The 19,735-nt window shown below is 38.4% G+C and overlaps 1 protein-coding gene across 2 annotated transcripts in view; it reads right to left on the bottom strand.

Annotated features, from left to right (window-relative positions):
* Positions 1–19,735, bottom strand: part of CFAP43 (cilia and flagella associated protein 43) — a 101,118-nt gene that overhangs the window by 55,554 nt on the left and 25,829 nt on the right. For both annotated transcript variants that reach the window (XM_010859400.1, XM_010859401.1), the window contains exons 6-11: positions 19,241–19,400; positions 14,743–14,810; positions 12,958–13,089; positions 8,226–8,342; positions 5,031–5,111; positions 445–593 (exon numbers count right to left, since the gene is read on the bottom strand). In XM_010859400.1, the coding sequence (XP_010857702.1) occupies positions 445–593; positions 5,031–5,111; positions 8,226–8,342; positions 12,958–13,089; positions 14,743–14,810; positions 19,241–19,400 (707 nt within the window). The remainder of the gene's footprint in view (positions 1–444; positions 594–5,030; positions 5,112–8,225; positions 8,343–12,957; positions 13,090–14,742; positions 14,811–19,240; positions 19,401–19,735) is intronic.

Below are 19,735 nucleotides of genomic sequence, written 5' to 3'. Positions count from 1 at the left end.
ACATTTGCCATTTACAACATGTGTGATATTAATTGTTATTTAAATTCTTTGTGTATCATCTTCCTTAAATGGAGACAATAAGAATACCTGTCTCACGAGGTTAATACAACTGAAGTTCCTGGTACACTCTAAGTGCTAGATACACATTCATGCAATTAAAAGGAAGTACTTATTTTTCTGCTTGTTTGTGAATAAAATATGTCCAGTAAAAAGACACAAGAAACTAGTAACAAGCTGTCTCCAAGGAGGAGAACTGGGTATTTGGGGATAACAGTGGGAAACTGTATTGTACTATATACACCTCTGTATTTCTTGAATGTAGAACTGAGTCAATATACTAATTTTCAAAACAACACATGTAAAACCTAAAAAAAGTTAAAACTTCGGTGGAAATCTCAATAGACAGGCCTGACAAAGTTGCTGCCAGAAACAGGCGGTCCTTACAGGAGGTGCTGCACAGGTGATTCAGAGAGAAAGGCCTTATGAACTTCATGAGGGGATTCGACGTCCCGGACGTCGAGGAAGTGGACACGGCCGTCCTCAGTCCCCACGGCCGCAGACAGGGATGATGGAGAGCAAGCCAGAACTGTTGCCTGTTTAGGACAGATGCAAAACAGAAACAGACTCACAGATGGAAAACCAAGGAGTAGGGGGGAGGGCAAAATAGGGGTATGGGATTAACAGACATAAACTACTAGATATAAAACACATTAGCAAAAGGGTATACTGTATAGCACAGGGAATTACACCCACTAGTCTTATAATAAGCTTTAATTGAGTATACTCCACAAAGATACTGAACCACTATGCTGTTCACCTGAAAAATTAACACAATACTGTAAATCAATTAGATTCAATAAAAAATAAAATAAACCCCAGCTTCACTGCACCAAAAAATGAAGCCTGCTTTCCTACACTTAAGAGTTCTACAGTTTATTTTAAAAACCCGCAGAACAAGAAGAGTGGCAAGTGTCATGTGGTATTACAAATTATACACTCAACATTCTTCAGCTAATCAATCACATAAGAAGTCATAGGAATCTATATATCACATTCTTTTATCCTAAAATTGGAATGATAAAAATATGAGAAAATTGCCTGAACTTTAAACCATGACTTCATTTTTATCCTTAATTGATTAGAAAATGATTATACCTGATAATAATGAAAAATAAAATAGGAAATTTAAAATATATTCCTAGCATCATTTGGACATCTTTATTGAGTGTTAGTGATTTTTTAAAATCAGCATTCATCTGCTGGATAATAGTAGATCCTGGGATGCTGGTATAACTGAGGAAGACTTCAAAAAATAATCGTATCATGGAGCACGTGGCCTGTCACCAAAGAAACGCATCACAGATTTCTGCTTATCCAACAGTCATTTACAGAAGATGATATCTAAGAGAACAAATCTGTGGTCATGATACTTAAGGAATCAGATTCATTTCTCTATAGTTTTCACTGACAAAGCCCACTGGGGTCCCCCAGAAAAGTCAGATGAAAACTAGGTGATAAGGTCTAAGCTCTTCATTTGTGCTTTAGTCTAATTTCTCCTGCTCACAGGGTACATGTGCAGCAGTCTAGTACCCAGCACTTCAGACAAGAGTTCTTAGTGTGAGACCGCTGCAACACCTCAGTTCCGTGGCCGTGCAGAGACGTACTGCCAGTAACACCTCAGTTCAAGACTTAAGATGGCCGCAGGGTGGCTGTGCACAGGGCTGCTGCACCCAGAATTTGGATCCTGAGGGGAGGAGCACGGCTGGACCGGCCCATGGCAACCCCGCTCTCCCCCGGGAGAACTCTACAGAGCAGCCTCAGCCTCTCCCTGGGACACAAGTGTGTGCTCCAGAAGGACAGCTCCCACCTCTCCACCCTCTGACCAAAAAATAAGATTTTCCTTTGCTGTTGAACCGAACTCAGTATTGCTCTATTGGCACAAGAAACACCAGAGAGGGGGACCCCTGTAAGTAACATAACTACATTTTGGAGGTTGTTCTGAATAAAATAACAGAATGTTAGAAATGGAAAAGATCTTGAGGTCATCCTTTTGCAGATTAGAAAGCAGAGGCAAAGGAAAATGTAGCAATTTGCCCCCAGGGTCCCAAAGCTGATAACAACGCTCAGAGGAAAACTCAGGTGTCCTGCCTCATTAGAATGCAGTTTCTCCATTGAGCAGGTTTTCATTTTGTTTTTTAAAGTGAATTTTCTGAGGCTTAACCAGGTTGAGTCTATTGGTATCTCAGGATGAAACTGGGAACAAAGTGGTGAGGGTTTGGGGTTTTTTTAGCTGAAAACCTTTATGGGAGCTCTTAGTGTGTGTGTGTGTATCTGTGTTTCCTCAACACAATCAGTTGAAATTACCCTCCATTCCAGGGCAATAGTTGACTAGGCTAAAAACTGGCAGGTAACATCAAGTGAAGGTATTAGTGTTTGGGCATCCTGCCATCATGATGCTAAGCAGGGTTCTCTGAGGACTACTACCTAAAATGTTCATGGAGAATACAGTCCTGGACATAGGCAGGGCGATCTAGCCTCTGTACTGCTGGATCAACCCATTTATCAGTTCTCCAGAGGGGAGCAGTAATCTTCAGTAAGGAGAAATCACTGATTTTCCCCAACAAAGGCTGATCTACATGAATGTACATGCTTGGTTTTGAGCTCAGTGAAGGGATGTCTGCTTAACTGTGACAGTTGCCCAATCTCTCCCTTCTGGTCAGGGGAAAGGAAGATATCTGAAGCAGAAAGAGGGTCTTTTGATGGTAACTATATCCCTCCTTGGGCTTCCCTGGCAGCTCAGTTGGTAAAGAATCCACCTGCAATGCAGGAGATGCTGGTTTTTTATTCCTGGGTCGGGAAGATCCACTGGAGAAGGGATAGTCTACACATCTAGTATTCCTGGGCTTCCCTTGTGGCTCAGTTGGTAAAGAATCTTCCTGCAATGTGGGAGACCTGGGTTCGATCCCTGGGTTGGGAAGATCCCCTGGAGAAGGGAAAGACTACCCACTCTAGTATTTTGGCCTGGAGAATTCCAAGGACTGTATAGCCCAAGGTATTGTATTGGTATATGGGAAAGAACAAACTTTTCCTTGGTGGCGATTATTTCTGAAACCCTAGTGATTTATATCTCACTCATGCTGCAGATTCATTGTGGATTGACAGGATCTCTTTTCCCCCATGGTCTTTCAGGGAACAAAGCTGACAGAGGCTCCACCAATTAATAGGGGCTCGCAAAGAGTTGGACACGACTGAGCGACTTTCCTATCCCTCCTTAGCCAGCAAGTGCAAGGTAAGTTCCGATTATACAAACCCTTAGGTTTGTATGTCTCTCATCTGTAAAAAGAGGTGTGATCAGATGAACTTTAAGATTTTTCTAGTTCTAGTAATTCTAACAGAAATGAATACATATAAACCTTTGCCACACTGATTATGGAGTCCACACATACTCTTTTAGGTAAGAATTTTTATCTTTACTTTTTAGGATGAGTTTACTTATCTCATTGAATTATATATCTTTTGCATCTTGTATCCTCTTATATGAAGTATGATGCTTCATCTTGCATTATTGAGATTTTAATTTACAATAGAGAAGGACTATAACTTTCCTCCCTACTATCTAGATCCATATCTCATCGAGAATTATGAAATATAGAAAAAATGATAATTTAAGAAAAAATAGCCTTACCATTGTTTATTGGTCTTTTTATACTTTTAAAATATTATTTTATGTGCACCATGACCATGGTGGAAAGAATGGTATCACCTTATGGTAGGTTATGCTTAGGTTTAGGTGAACAAATGTAGTTTGCCACCCAGCATACATACACCTTCCTTGTGGAAAATTTCTTGAATATCTTTTAAGAAACCATCTCTCTTCTATTTTCAGTTGAGTGGAATAGATCTAAGTCTCATTTCCAAGGCAGATTTTAAGCCAACTAGCATTTCTCATGCCCCTGTCCACAGTGATTAGTTCAGGGGTGTTATTAAGATATTAGGATATATCTACTAAGCCCTCTGAAAAGGAGAAACTTTTCTCTTCCTCCTCCTATTGTAGGAGGTTTTCTTCCCTGATGATCTGATGTGAGGTTGGTATTCGTGGCATTTGGGTATCACACGAAGTCTTAGATGAAATTAAGACGTAGTACACAGACAGAAAGAAAGACGAGCTCCTTGGTAATATCATTTGAGTTGCTGGATAAAGCCACAGCTGAGCCCAGAGGAGCTCTATACTTTATAGTTAATCGAGCCAATAGCCCACACTTTTTCATTTTTGGCTCAAGCTGGTTAGAGAGGCACCTTTCTTTCATTTCTAACTGATCTTCTTGAGGTTAGATGGGGCCACTTAACTAGTTACAGCCAAGGAATGTTTTGTTTTTTATTAAAAACACTTAATTGCTAGTTCAAGACTCTCCAGAACTCTTCTCATCTCATGGTGTGCGTGCATGATCAGTCGCTCGGTTGTGTCTGACTCTTTGTGACCCCATGGACTGTAGCCTGCCAGGCTCCTTTATGCATGGAATTTTTCAGGCAAGAATACTGGAGTGGGTTGCCATTTCCTCCTCCAGGGGATCTTCCCAACCCAGAGATAGAATGCTCATCTGCATCTTCTGCATTGTCAGGCGGATTCTTTACCACTGAGCCAAGTGGGAAGCCCCTCCTGTGGTACTGAGGAGCTTTTAATTGGTGGAGCCTCTGTCAGCTTTGTTCCCTGAAAGACCATGGGGGAAAAGAGATCCTGTCAATCCACAGTGAATTTGCAGCATGAGTGAGATATAAATCAGTAGGTTTCAGAAATAATTGCCACCAAGGAAAAGTTTGTTCTTTCCCATATTCCAATACAATACCTTATGTTCTACCCTCTGGGCTGTGGAACATACTTTATACACAAGAATTACTCTAAACATATAAGGTAAAATACATTAATGTCTCTGTAACAAGTATTTCCACAAACTGTTGACATGTGAACACAAAAAGGTAAGTTGGATTAGAATTAAATATTTTTTAAAAATCCATTTATAAGGCACACTTACTTGGATATTCAGATAAACCCTGCTGACACAAGCACCATCCTCTATACCCCAAACACAAACTTCCCCTGACTGTGTGAGTGTCTGTAAAATAAAGAAGAAACTCAAATGGAAAACAAGACTGCTATGGGAGCATGTTCTAAACTTCTTTCTAGTATATCAATCACTGATGATTTAAAATAAAATTTCATTTTATTTATGTGGATTAAAATTACTTTGCAATCTCAATGTTAATACTTCTGATTTAAACAAATATTAACTATTACCTTTCAGTTCAGTTCAGTTCAGTTGCTCAGTCGTGTCTGACTCAGCGACCCCATGGATTGCACCACGCCAGGTCTCCCTGTCCATCACCAACTCCCAGAGTTTACTCAGACTCATGTCCATTGAGTCGGTGATGCCATCCAAACATCTCATCCTCTGTCGTCCCCTTCTCCTCCCACCTTCAAACTTTCCTAGCATCAGGATCTTTTCAAATGAGTCAGTTCTTCACATCAGGTGGCCAAAGTATTGGAGTTTCAGCTTTTCAGCTTCAGTGTCAGTCCTTCCAATGAATATTCAGGACTGATTTCCTTCAGGAGTGACTGATTGGATCTCCTTGCAGTCCAGGGGACTCTCAAGAGTCTTCTCCAACACCACAGTTCAAAAGCATCAATTCTTTGGCACTCAGCTTTCTTTATAGTCCAACTCTCACATCCATACATGACTACTGGAAAAACCATAGCTTTAACTACACAGACCTTTATTGTAATGTCTCTGTTTTTTAATATGTAAAGTAATATGTAAATATGTATTTAATATGTATTAAATGCATATTAAACATGTATTTAATATGTAAAGTAGTATCTCTGCTTTTTAATATGCTGTCTAGGTTGGTCATAACTTTTCTTCCAAAGAGTAAGTGTCTTTTAATTTCATGGCTGCAGTCACCGTCTGCAGTGATTTTGGAGCCCAAGAAAATAAAGTCTGTCACTGTTTCCATTGTTTCCCCATCTACTTGCCATGAAGTGATGGGACCTGCTGCCATGATCTTCATTTTCTGAATGTTGAGTTTTAAGCCAACTTTTTCACTCTCCTCTTCCACTTTCAAGAGACTCTTTAGTTTTTCTTCGCTTAATATGTGTTGGTATAAATTTTTTTGGTATTTATCCTTCTAGTGTTCTCTGAGCTTCCCAGATCTGTAGTTTGGTGTCTGACATTAATTTTGGAAAATTCTCAGCCCTCATTACTTCAAACATTTCCTCTGTTCGTTCCTTCCTTTCTTCTCCTTCTGGCATTCCTATTACATGTATGCTACACCTTTTGCAATTGTCCCATGTTCTTGGATATTCTGTTCTTTTTGATTCTTTTTTCTTTTTGAATTTCAGTGTTGAAGGTTCTACTGACATTTCTTCAAGCTTATTGATTCTTTCCTCTGCAATATTCAGTCTATTGATGAGCCCACCAAAGGCACTCTTCATTTCTGTTACAGTGTTTTATATTTTGAATATTTCTTATTTTCTTCCTTAGTGTTTCCATATCTCTACTTATATTTTCCAATCATTCTTTCATGTTGCCCACTGTTTTCATAAGACCCCTTAGTATATTAATCATAGTTGTTTTAAATTTCTGGCCTGATAAATTACAACATCTTTGTAATTATTTGCAGATACAACAATATCTGAGTCTGGTTCTGATACTTTCTCTGTATCTTCTAACTGTTACTGTCTTTTAGTATGCCTTATAATTTTTGTTAAAAGCTGGACATGATGTACTGTGTAAAAGTATATGAATTAAGTAGGCTGTAATATGGGGTTTTATGTTTATCTGGCTAAGAGTTAGACTGTGTTTATTGTCTGCTGTAGCTGAATGTGTCAGAAACCAAAACTGCCTCTAGGGTCCTCGTTTTTGGTCTGAGATGTGCAGATTCTCCCATTGTAATCCCCCTGGGTGCTGGCTCCAGGGCTGGTTTCTACTTCTGGGTATCTGCTCCAGTAAGCTATGATTCTTTGCATCTGCCTGTCTGTCTCTATAATTTTGGGGGCAGTGGTTTCCCCTATGACCCCAATTCTCTGATGGGTCTGAGAGGAATGGTTAATTTTAAGTTTATTCAGCTTTTCTTTCCCCCTGTTGTAAGGTTCTTTACATGCTAGACTGGAAACCCAAAGTTCGTCTTGTTCATTTTTCTTCTTGCACAGGATCAAGACTGAAAGCATTTTAAAGTAACTGCAATGTGATACAGTTTAAATTCTGTTTCTTGAATAAGAGGGAGTGAGTACATGATGTTGTGGATCAAGTATCTAAATTCTAAACATGAAAATCTTGTATTAAATTTTTAAATTTAATTCTTATCAGAGAATATCTGGAAGAAAAAGCATATAATCAGAATCTGACAACTGGAAGAACTCTTGAAAGTGAAGTTGCTCAGTCATGTCCGACTCTTTGTGACCCCGTGGACTGTAGCCTACGAGGTTCCTCCATCCATGGAATTTTCCAGGCAAGAATACTGGAGTGGTTGCCATTTCCTTCTCAGAGGATCTTCCCGACCCAGGGATCGAACCTGGGTCTCCTGCATTGCAAACAGGTGCTTTTACCATCTGAGCCACCAGGGAAGCCTGGAAGAACTCTTAAGTGTTACCTATTCCATAGTTTATGTATCTTTTTATTAATATTTGCTAGAACTCCCAAAATCTTAATGGATTTGTTGATGAATCATATGGAAAGTGAATTATATTTCTTGAGATCAACCAAAGGTAAGCAGTTAATCATCAGAAAAAATTTTTCTTTTCTAAATGTGTAAGGTGGCTTTTTTTTTAAGTAGATTGAATACATGTTTTATGCATAGCAACTATTTCATTTTCATTTTTAGATGGGGCTGGATCACTCTGAAAAAGGGTAAACACTTATAGTTTAATGAGTGTTGACAACTCACTAGCAACGAATGTGTTTAAAGATATGGCTTGGAAAGCTTGGATGGTGAATACAAACAGGATGGCTCTTAAGATTTTAATTGCTTTGGTCATGTTCAGAGACTTAATATTATGAAGTCACAATGTGATGATGTCATTTTAACTGGGGAGTAGATCTAATGATGGAAGTGGCTGGCATTTCTACTGCATCTTCAAGAGGACACTCTGCTTCCTATTTGCAACAGGTTGCACATGAATTTCCAAATCTCATCCTTAAATCCTATTGTGGAACAAAGACAATATTCCTTACCATGCAGAATTCATTTCCAGGTGTGATGAAGTCTGTTGCCTGAAATTTCCCATCACAAGCCTCTAGGACTTTCTCAAAGGTTGGCTCCTCACCAAAAGTATAAATAAAAATAGACCCCTGTAAATACACCAAACAAGAAAAAAATAACGCATTGTTGTGTGTTCTGTTGAACAAATAGTTATTAAATGTTCACTGTAAACAAGACACTGTGTGGGAAAATGTGTTGGGAAAGTAGAGATAAACTCAGTAAGGCCCTGACCTTGAGGAGTTTAAAATCTAAACACTTGCTTTATTGATTCTTGCGTTCACTAATCAATTAAAATATTCAATAAGTAAGACTTCTTTTCTCCATTTCCAGGCATTTATTTTTTAGATTACAAAACATAATGAAGCACTTTTTCTTGACTTCAAAAACTATGTTTATTTATGCAGAAAGTTTGAAGAATGTGGAAAACCAAAAAAGTTGTTAACATGAACTAAATTCTATCACATACTAGACCATGATGGGTACTAATGAAACTTTTAAATAAACTTTTGTGAAGCTTGTAGAGGTGTGTCTGAAGCTGTTACTTTAAAACTTGTTTATCATTCTCAGGTTCCAAATTCATCTCTCCAAAAAAAAAAAATCTATCCTGTACCTTATACATCTCTGCTAAGTAACTATACTATAGTATGGTTACTAGCAATAAGAAGTCTGCTTTAAACTGATCACAAGTTCTTCACATTTACTTGAGTTAAACATGAATGTTTTTATTCTTGTTTATGTAAAAAAACACAACTCTGTAAAGTCTAAACTTTGGTAGGTATTTACTGATTTTACCTTTCATTCATTCCTTCAACAAATACGGAGTGGATACACTGTGCCAGACACAGGTCTGGATGCGGGGGCTACATCAGAGGATAGGACTGGCAAAAATTCCCTGTCTTCATGGAGCTCACATTCTACTGGGGGATTCAGTCAATACATAAGATATCTAAATAATATGTATTATAAGTTAAAGATCAATAATTGTAGAAAGAAAACAAGATAAAGCAGGGAAACAGCATATGACGTGGCAAAATAAGAGGGTAGAATTCAAACCTGAGTGTCCAAGAAACACTTTACTGAGAAGGTGAGGTTAGGGAAAAGACTTGAAGGAAATGAGGAAGGTATTCACTTGGACTCTGGGGAATGCATTCCAGACAGAGGGAACAGCCAATGCACTCTGAGGGAGGAGCGAGCCTGGTGAGTACAAAAAGCTTACATGATGGCCAGCATGACCGAAGCAGGGTGAACAAGAAGACCCATGGGAGATAAGGCCAGGGTGGGGAGTGGAGTCTACATCATGAAGAACCTTGTAAAGCATAGTGAAGATTTTGGCTTTTGCTCAGAATAACATAGGCAATCACTGGAGGGCTCTGAGTAGTAGAGATGCTTTTCTCACCTTGGCTACTGTGTTAAGTACACACATTTATTCTATTAAGTACTGAGAAAAGTATATTAAAATCTGTTGAGATCATGACTTTACTTTTCCTTATCATTTTGTCATGTTTTGCTTTATATATTTTGAAGCTATTTTATTTGGTACTCATATATCTTAAAAGTTTATAGACTTCTAGTGAATTTAACCTTTTACTATTCTAAAATATTAATAAACTCATTTATCCTTAGGAATGATTTTTGCCCAAAAGTCTATTTTGTCTAATATTAATATATCTTCAAAGGCTTTCTTTTGGTTAATGTTTGCATGATATATATCTTTTCCTATCTTTATTTACTTTCAATTTTTAATTTGCTTTCAATGTTACTATATTTTAAAAATTTACTTTCAATCTTATGCTTTAGATATGTCACTTGAAAACAGTGCATAGTTAGGTTTGTTTTTTTCAAATCAAATATGCTAAAATGTGCCTTTTAACTAGATCAATTATTGTTTTGCTTTAATTGTAATTACTAGTATATTTGAGCTTAAACATTACACTTTAATTTATGCTTCCTATTTTCTTCTCAGTTGTTTGTGTATCTTTCCTTCTCTTTTCTCACCTTCTTTTGGGTTGCTTTCTTTTCTTTTTTTTTTTCACAGAAATCCTATTAATCTTTATTCAGATCACTATTTGTACTATTTATACTAATACTACTATTTATACTATTTTCCCCATTTGCTGTATCATTCTCTTTCTTTTTTTTTTAATTAATTTTATTTTATTTTTAAACTTTACATAATTGTATTAGTTTTGCCAAATATCAAAATGAATCCGCCACAGGTATACATGTGTTCCCCATCCTGAACCCTCCTCCCTCCTCCCTCCCCATACCATCCCTCACTTCCACATTGCCCCTCTATTATGTGGAAATTTCACCTGATGTTTCAGTTCTTTTATGGTTACCTTACAGGTCAGAACACGTATACTTAATTTATAAACATCAGAAAAACTTAAAACCTTTAGTCTCTCAGCGGGTGAAAGAATCTACCTGCCAATGCAGGAGACTCAGTTTTGATCCCCGAGTCTGGATGATCCCCTGGAGAAGGAAATGGCAACCTGCTCTAGTATTCTTGTCTAAAATATCCCATGGACAGAGGAGACTGGTGAGCTGCAGTCCAAAGGGTTGCAAAGAGGCAGACACAGCTGAGCGACTAAGCACACAGCACACTCCTTTCCCTCCAACTTCATGTTATTTTTGTTGTTTTACACAGTCAGTCTTCACTTACATTTCTCCACACATTTACTACTGCTCTTCATTCTTTTTGCATCACAGTCTTCCCATCTGGGATCATTTTCCTTCTGCCTGAAGTACATTCTTTAGAATTTTCTCTAGTGATGACGTACTAACAAATGCTCATTTCTAAAAATGTCATTTTTCATCCCTATACTGAAAAGTATTTTCCCTGGGTATAAAATTCAGTGATAGCAACCTTATTTCACTAAATCAGGGGTCAGCAAACTTTTTCTATAAAGGGACAACCAATAAATATTTTAGGCTTTGCAGGCCGTGTGGTCTCTCACAACTACTTAATACTATCACTGCAGTGTGAAAGCAGCCACAGACAATACAGAAACACATGGGTCTGACTGTGTTCCAGTAAAACTTTATTTACGGAAACAAGCAGGAGGCTGGTTTTGACCCAAGGGTCCACAGTTTGCTGATCCCTGAGCTACATGGAGGATATCATTCCACTCTTTCTTACTTATATTATCGCCAAAGAAGTCAGCTGTTAGCCTAATTGAAAGTCCCTTGAAATAATCTGGTTTTCTCTCTGACTACTTTTAAGGTTTTCTCTTTGTCTTTAGTTTTCAACAATTTCACACTGGTAAGTCTAGGTGTAAATACATATCTTTTTATGTATCCTGCTTGGGATTCACTGCGCCTCCTGAAGCTGTAAATTCATGTCTCTAATCAGTTCTGGAAAATATCTCCTTAAATATTGCTTCTGTCTGACTCTCCTCTTTGGAATTCCAATCAAATACATGTTGGATCTTTTCACTATATCATTCATTTCTCTTACCCTCCCTTCTATATTTCGTATACTTTCGTCTCTTGGGTACATTCTGAATAACTTCTTCCAACATATCTTCAAGTTCATCTATTCTCTCTTTGGCTGCGCCCAGTCTTCTGTCAGACATATTCATTTAATTTTTACTTTGTAAGTATATTTTTCTTTTGTATGATTTCTATTTGTGTCTTTCTCCCTTCTCTTAGGTTACATTTTTAATTGTTTTCTGTCCTCCATAGATACTTCAAGTTTTTCATTTATTAAAACATCATTAACACAGTTGCTTTAACTTCTGGTAATTACAGAAGCTTAAGTCTTTCCATATTTCAGTTTCAATTTCTTTTAGGCAAAAAAATCATTCAATTTTACTTGTAATTTATCTGAAATCATTGCCCAACAATATAAACTGATATTCCTGACTTAGGAGTCTTCCTAACAGCATAATTCATGTGGGCATTTGATTTTATCCTGCATTTATTTCCCTCCCTTCTTCTCTTACAGAACCTATACTCTCCCTAGAGAACCACCCATTACCACAATCTCAGTTTATGTTTGAGTAGATGACAGAGGATGAGATGGTTGGATGGCATCACCGACTCAATGGACATGAGTTTGAGTAAACTCTGCGAGTTGGTGATGAACAGGGAGGCCTGGTGTGCTGCAGTCTATGGGGTCGCAAAGAGTTGGACATGACTAAGCTTCTGAACTGAACTAAACTGAGATGACTCTGCCTAGGCTCCAAGGTTAGACATGTGACCTAGGCCTGGTCAATGAGAATTTAGAATCCCTCTGGACATAGTAATTGACCCAGGGGTAGAAAAGTGACCCAAGCTAGTACAATAAGTCCAGGTTACAGGACCTTTTTTTTCCAGCTGCTATCTTTCTACTAAGGTCACCAAGAGGATAAAAATATAAAACTGGAGTTTCCGGAGGTTCTTTTGACACCATCTTCATAGAAAGGGAGGAAGTAGAGAGGAAACAGAGCTAAGATATGGCAGAAAAACAAGGCTAGTAGCAACACGGGAGTGCCCAGATTTATAGCAATTCCCTGTTTGCTTTCAGTTATATATGCACAAAAAGAAGAAACAAACACTCAAGTGTTGCCTGGACTTTTAAATTGGCTGATTTTTCATTTGCAAGCTAAAGAGTCTTGACTAGCAATGGATCATTATGCAGCACATTCTGCCCTTCATTCCTGTCATGCAATGATGATAATAATAATATCTGAAAACTTATCAAGAAATCACCATCTAGCATACCTTGTCTGTCTGAATCAGCAACATTCTGTAACTAGGAGAAAACATCAAATGTTCCACCGGCCTTTCAACCTCAAGAAAATCCTCTACTTTGTAATTTGTATCTTTAATAAGTAAAGAATACACAAAGCCATCCTAGAAACCAAAAACAATGAGATAAATGAAGGAAATTAGTCTCAGTCCATGCATAGTATACTTTCCTCATCAAATCAGCTAAGATTTATTGATTAGCATTTACTGTTCATTTTTGGAAACATCATCTATATTTACATTATCTAGAATGCTCTGTCTTCTTCCCTTTATTTAGCCAATTTTTAATCATGTTTCCTGGTCAATTTTTAATTTTATCTTTTTTTCTGACACATTTTCAATTACCTAAAATTTTACTAATTTTACTAATTTTACTTTCTTTGAACTTCTTTAGTATTTATCACCTTGCCACATTCTTCATGATAAAGGGCGTGGGGTAGGTGAGGCAGAGTTTACTGTGTGGCTGGTATTCAGCAGTCTCCTTACTTCAAAGGACCTTAGCCTTCATGCATGTTCTTTAATTATTATTTTGTGCATTCTTAAATCTCTAAATGACTCAAAGGTAGGGAGTGTGCTGTTTATTTCCTTTGTATTCTCCTTTCTAGTTTTCACACAGTGCTAGAAACAGGGCAAGTATCCAGTAAAAATGGGTTGGTTAAATGTTGATCAGTAAGTTGTAAACAGTTTTAGGTTAATTTAACTACTTTCAAGAAGAACTTAAGTTATTTTTACAGTAATGAAAAAATTCTGGGCAAACTCGCCGTCATTTCTAGATTAGACCCCCTAATGACTAAGAGGTATTTGTGAGATGGCTTGGTTCGGACTTGGGACCTGGGGAAAAACATGCAAGGTGCTTCCAAGCTCATTATCACTCTCCATCCCTCACCAGAGCAGACGCTCCAGGCTTCCCTTTAAACTAGATTTAAAAAAAACAACCCACCAAGGGTGACTTGAGAAGGACAAATGCAGACTAAATGTAGAAGGAGGTAGTCCATTGCAAGGTTGGGGAGAGGAGACTGTGAACTAAATGTAGGTTTATGAGCTCCAGACTGCTTGCTGTTGGTGGAGCTTTCATTCTGACAGCATTTCGCAGCTGCCCTTAGGTTCCTAGAGGTGTGATCTGTGGCAAAAGAAGAGACGAAGCTAACAGTGTTTTGGGACAGCTACCAGTAGACCAGAGATTTTACTGTAGGTTGGCTTCAAACCTTAGCATTGATTACAACCACATGGAAAAGTAATATGGTGTAGCCCCTTTTCTTACTTACTGAAGCTGCGGGCCCTAAAAAATTAGAGAAAGGACTTTGGAGGTTACCACGCTTGGGTTCCATTTCCAGCTTCTCCACTTACTGGTTGGTGAACTCTGGAAGACTTGACTCCTTTGAGTGTGTGTGTGTGTATGTTTTGGGGTGGTGGATTTTTTAAATTTTATTTTTGTTTATTTGCAATAAGACAGACATATGATAGTTCACTATAATGTTTTCTATAATTTTGTATATATATATATTATTTGTAATAAAAAGTTTTATAATAGCACCCCTGACAAAAGAATTTTAATTAATAAACTGACAGAACTTGGTATCACATATTATGGTTCATCATAGTAAATGGCAGCAAATAGAAATTTTGTATATTTTCTTTTTCCATTTGACATATTTTTTAACCATTTTTAATTGAAGTATAGTTAATTTACAACATTGTGTTAGCTTCAGGTATATATTTTCTTGAAAGCAATTAATTTTGAAGAAAAAAATACATTACAATTCCAGAAGCAAGCACGCCTCCCTTCTGATACGCCATGGTGACTGGACTGATAAGATTTCTTTCAACTTTGGGAAAGAAAAACAAAGTAAAACAGGGGACACATAATTAAAAGTACCATACAGAGTAATTAGTCTCACTTGCTTTACTAGGACTACTCATTTCTTTGTAATTCCTTTTTCTACAGATCAACTTTCTATCAGAATATATGCTATGATGCCTCTCAAACAATAAAGAATAAAAGCTGCTTTGCAATGGTTACTGATGATAATGATTAATTAATGATTAATGATAAATCACACAAGTTTTTTTTTATGTTCTGTATCATCAGATCTATGGGAGTAACATTGTGGAATTATATAGTAAATATATTTCCTTTTTTAAGGAAACAAATTAGAGATTTTAAAAGGCCAGGGGGGAAAAAAAGACAAAAACTATATCATTTTTAAGCTTTATACTTAAGATTTGCATATTTTATAGCATGCAAATTTGTACCTCAATAAATAAAACATAGTGGATTTTTAAAAGTAAAAATAAAACAAGATTTATAAGATCTTTGTTATTAATAAAATATTGTCCTGGGGGAACATCACAAAAAGCACACTAGCTTTTATGTAGATAAGCTGCAAGAACTACAAGATCAAAGGCTCAGAGACACCTGCCAGACTTTTATTTATCACATACTACCTGCTCAGCATTTTGCCAGATGCTAAGAAGCATAGTGCCCTTTCCTCCAAAGACTGTTCACCTCCCAGTAGCTTCTTCTCTTTAATCCAACTGCCACCAAAGTCCGTTGCTATGACTCCGGCCTAGTCTAGATGCCTGCGGCTTACAGCTACTCCTTTCCTAAACGATGGATAATTTATGTCCGCAAGCACAGTTCCAATTGGGGTACATCTCCACTCAGGAGTTGATGTCATTCCACTGTCAGAGGGATTAGGTATAAACACCTTAGTCAGACATTCAAGGTCAGATGTGGTATCACTTAGATGTGCCTTTATTCCCACTATTTCTGCATAACACTTGATGCTCCAGACCAACTGGACAACTTCTTGTTTCCCAACCTTCCCCATGTTTTCTTGTTTACACAGACACCATTGTCCAAAATTTCACCTACCCTCACCTCTGCCTGTGAACCTATCCTTTAAGGGCTATTTCAAATGCCACCTACAACATGACTTAATTTGGCATTTTTCCCTCATCTGAATTCCCATAGAGCTTTATGACGCTTTCCTCACATCTTGATTTTTCTGGCTGCAATTATGTGTCAACTTGTCTTATTCTCTTCAATAAAATATAAATACCTTGAGGCTGTTGATTATGAGATTATATATTTGCCACTTATATCAACTCAAAGGCACCAGTGTCCTCCACATTGAAGGACACTGAAGATAGAAAGAAGATAGAAAACATTTGTTTGGAAGTTAAACAAAAGTTATTAAAATATATATGTATCATGAAAATGATAAGAAATAGTATATAGGATGGAATTAGTGAGCAATAAAAGACTATGTACAGGGACTTCCCTGGAGGTCCAATAGTTAAGACTCTCAACTTTCACTGCAAGGGGCGCAGGTTCGATCTTTGATTGGGGAACTAAGATTCCCATATGCTGTGCAGTATAGCTAAAAAAAAGACTATATACAACTAAGTCCTAAATTGTATAAAACATCGCAAAATAGGAATTTGGAAATGAGAAATATTGTTTTATAATTCACTTTACAAACACAAAGAGGTGCCAATTTACCCTCTAGCAATCTCTGGGATTAAACTATAGAGCCAAAGTTGAAGTCACTGTTCCTAACTTCAGAGTTGATGACTAGTGGGAAAGACAGTCTTATTTAACTTATATGCAGAGTATATCATGCAAAATGCTGGGCTGGATGAAGCACAAGCTGGAATTAAGATTGCCAGGAGAAATATTAGTAACCTCACATATGCAGAAACCACCCTTATGGCAGAAAGTGAAGAAGAACTAAAAAGCCTCTTGATGAAAGTGAAAGAGGAGAGTGAAAGAGCTGGCTTAAAAATGGCATCCAGTCCCATCACTTCATGGCAAATAGATGGGGAAACAATGGAAACAGTGAAAGACTTTATTTTGGGGGGGTCCAAAATCACTGCAGATGGTGACTGGCAGCCATGAAATTAAAAGATGCTTGCTCCTTGGAAGAAAAGCTATGTCCAACCTAGAGAGCATATTAAAAATCAGAGACATTACTTTGCCAACAAAGGTCCATCTAGTCAAGGCTATGATTTTCCCAGTAGTCATGTATGGATGTGAGAGTTGGACTATAAAGAAAGCTGAGCGCTGACGAACTGATGCTTTTGAACTGTGGTGTTGGAAAAGACTCTTGAGAGTCCCTTGGACTGCAAGGAGATCCAACCAGTCCATCCTAAAGGAGATCAGTCCTGAATATTCATTAGAAGGACTGATGCTGAAGCTGAAACTCCAATACTTTGGCTACCTGTTGCAAAGAGCTGACTCATTTGAAAAGACCCTGATGCTGGGAAAGATTGAAGGCAGGAGGAGAAGGGGATGACAGAGGATGAGATGTTTGGGTGGCATCACCAACTGGATGGACATCAGTTTGAGCAAGCTCTGGGAGTTGGTGATGGGCAAGGAGGCCTGGTGTGCTGCAGTTCATGGGGTCGCAAAGAATCACACACAACTGAGCAAATCAATTGACTGAGTGGGAAGGACCGTCAGGCACAGGAGGCATTATATTTTGATAGAGGATGAGGCTATAACAAAGATGTGAGTCTGATGGAACCCCAGATGGGGCACCTGAGTTTGCCTATAGGTTGGAGTGAGGACACAGAGGCTCTACAATGGATAATTTCACTAGGTAGAGAGGAAGACATGGCATCCTAGACAAAGGTAACTCCCAATGCCAGGAGGCAGTATTTAGAGAGAGTACAGGAATGATGAGAACTTCTATGAGGCTCAAGTGGGAGAGCTGAAACTGGAATGACCGGCCAGAAGAGAGACTTATTTTTTAGAGAGCTGAGGGATGGCATTGTGAACGTAAGATCAGAGGGTGGCCCAGGCCTGGAGAGTACAGATGAGAGTAATGGGAAGAGTGAGGTAGGGGGAGTGTGGTAGGCTGGGATAGGAAAGCTGAACCTAATGGCTCTACTTTCACAGTGGAGTGTGAGTCAGGGAACAGGAGAGGGAGTATATGAAGATGTGTAGATGGGGAAGACTTGCTGTAGGATGTGGTGTTTGAGCTGCAAACTGGAGGATTCAGAGTGAAAGGTGACAAGGGAATGAGCTGGCTGTGAAATGTCTGTGAAATGATGGGAAGAAATGACTGGCTAGATCAGAAAACTCATACTGGGGAGTAGTCAAAAATAATATTAATGGTGCAGGTAAGAAAGGATCAGAGAGGGCTTGAAATTAAGCCATAGTCATCCTTGAGTTAAATGTGGAAAATGGTCTTCAAGAAGGGCAGTTTGGCAGGGATGGGATGCCTGGTTTGGGTCGACTATGGATTGAGCTCAACGAAATCAGCTCTATGGTTGCTGCAGAAATCAGGGTGTGAAAGAATAAGAAGAATTAGAGTGGAAAGTGCATTGGTCAGGTTGGAGAACTTGCCCTGGTGAGACTCCCTTCTCAAAGTGTCTACATGCAGCTTCACACAAGGTGATATTGGCTTCTCTGACCCAGGACAACTCTGATGGGACCAGGAGTGGACACTTGATCTAAGGAGAACAGATCAGATTCTCTCAGAAATGCTAGTGAGCCCACGGAAAGTAATTTTCAAGATGGCAGTTGGTCCTAAAGGAAGGTCTCGTGGAGAAAGAGTTACTGTGGAAGGCAAGGAAGGGCATATTAGCTGATTAAACAGGCATATTATGAGGAGGGCTTCCCAGGTGGCACTAGTGGTAAAGAATCTGCCTGCAAATGCAGGAGACGCAAGAGATGCAGGTCTGATCCCTGGGTGGGGAAAACACCCTGAAGTAAGAAATGGCAGCCCACTGCAGTATTCTTGCCTGGAAATTTCATGGGCTGAGGAGCCTGGTGGCTACAGTCCACGGGGTCACAAAAAGTCGGACAGAACTGAGCAACTGAGCACCTATGTATGCAGAAGGATACAGCATAGTAAGAACTTGGACTCTGAAGTCTTATTGTCTGGGTTCAGGTGTCAGCTCTATAGTTTACTAGTTATGTGAATTTGGGCATGTTTCTTAAGTTCTTAATGCCTCCATTTCTTCATCTATATCATGAAGATAAAAATGTATTTCCTTATGAACTTGTTTTAAGGATTATGTGAAATATGTATATAGAGTGAGTAGAAAGTCTAGAGCATAGAACACTTAATATAGGTAGCTAAAAGAAACACCCAGAGGACTTGGTAACTACCTAGAGGATAAAGAAGAAGGAGGAATCAAAGACGTCTCTAAAAAGAGAAAAATACGGAACAAAACATCCTTTGTCAGGTGGAAAACCATCACCAATGGCTACACTTCTGGGAAGATAAGCAAAGCAGTTTCTTACCCCTTGGTGATCCGTCTTCTATCTTATTAAGCACAGTTACCTTCAAAGTTTCTCCATTAACCATTAAAAGGTGACCCTCTTCACAGCCAATGTATAGGTCACTTGTTGGAGTCCAACAGTGCATAGTCGGGTGAAGCAAAGAATACAGATCGTCTTTAGGCTTCAAGGAAAGATTTAAAACCTTGTGTTAAGACAACAGTCATGCCTAAGAGCCAGAGAAATACTCAACAAAAACAATTTCCAAGATGAAAACAAATTAATATGTGTCTACATGCATTTATTGGTCCTGCCCTTTGCCCAGAGCTAAATGAACTTCTTCCTGCTCCATTTCTCTCTCTACATTTTAATTCCCTAGGAAAAATATTAGGGGTTTTTGCCAACACATTGAGAGTTCTAGTGTCATAGTTTTTTTGCAGAAGTCTTGAGTAATAATTTGTATGCTGTTTCTTGGTGGACTTTTTGATATCTTGGACCTAAAAAAGCCATTGTTTAGCG

This window comes from Bison bison, unplaced genomic scaffold, assembly GCF_000754665.1.
Source record: "Bison bison bison isolate TAMUID 2011002044 unplaced genomic scaffold, Bison_UMD1.0 scf7180017864456, whole genome shotgun sequence".
NCBI classification, from domain to species: domain Eukaryota; kingdom Metazoa; phylum Chordata; class Mammalia; order Artiodactyla; family Bovidae; genus Bison; species Bison bison.
Note: the sequence above shows the minus strand (reverse complement) of the source record. Positions and strands in the feature narration are given on the sequence as shown.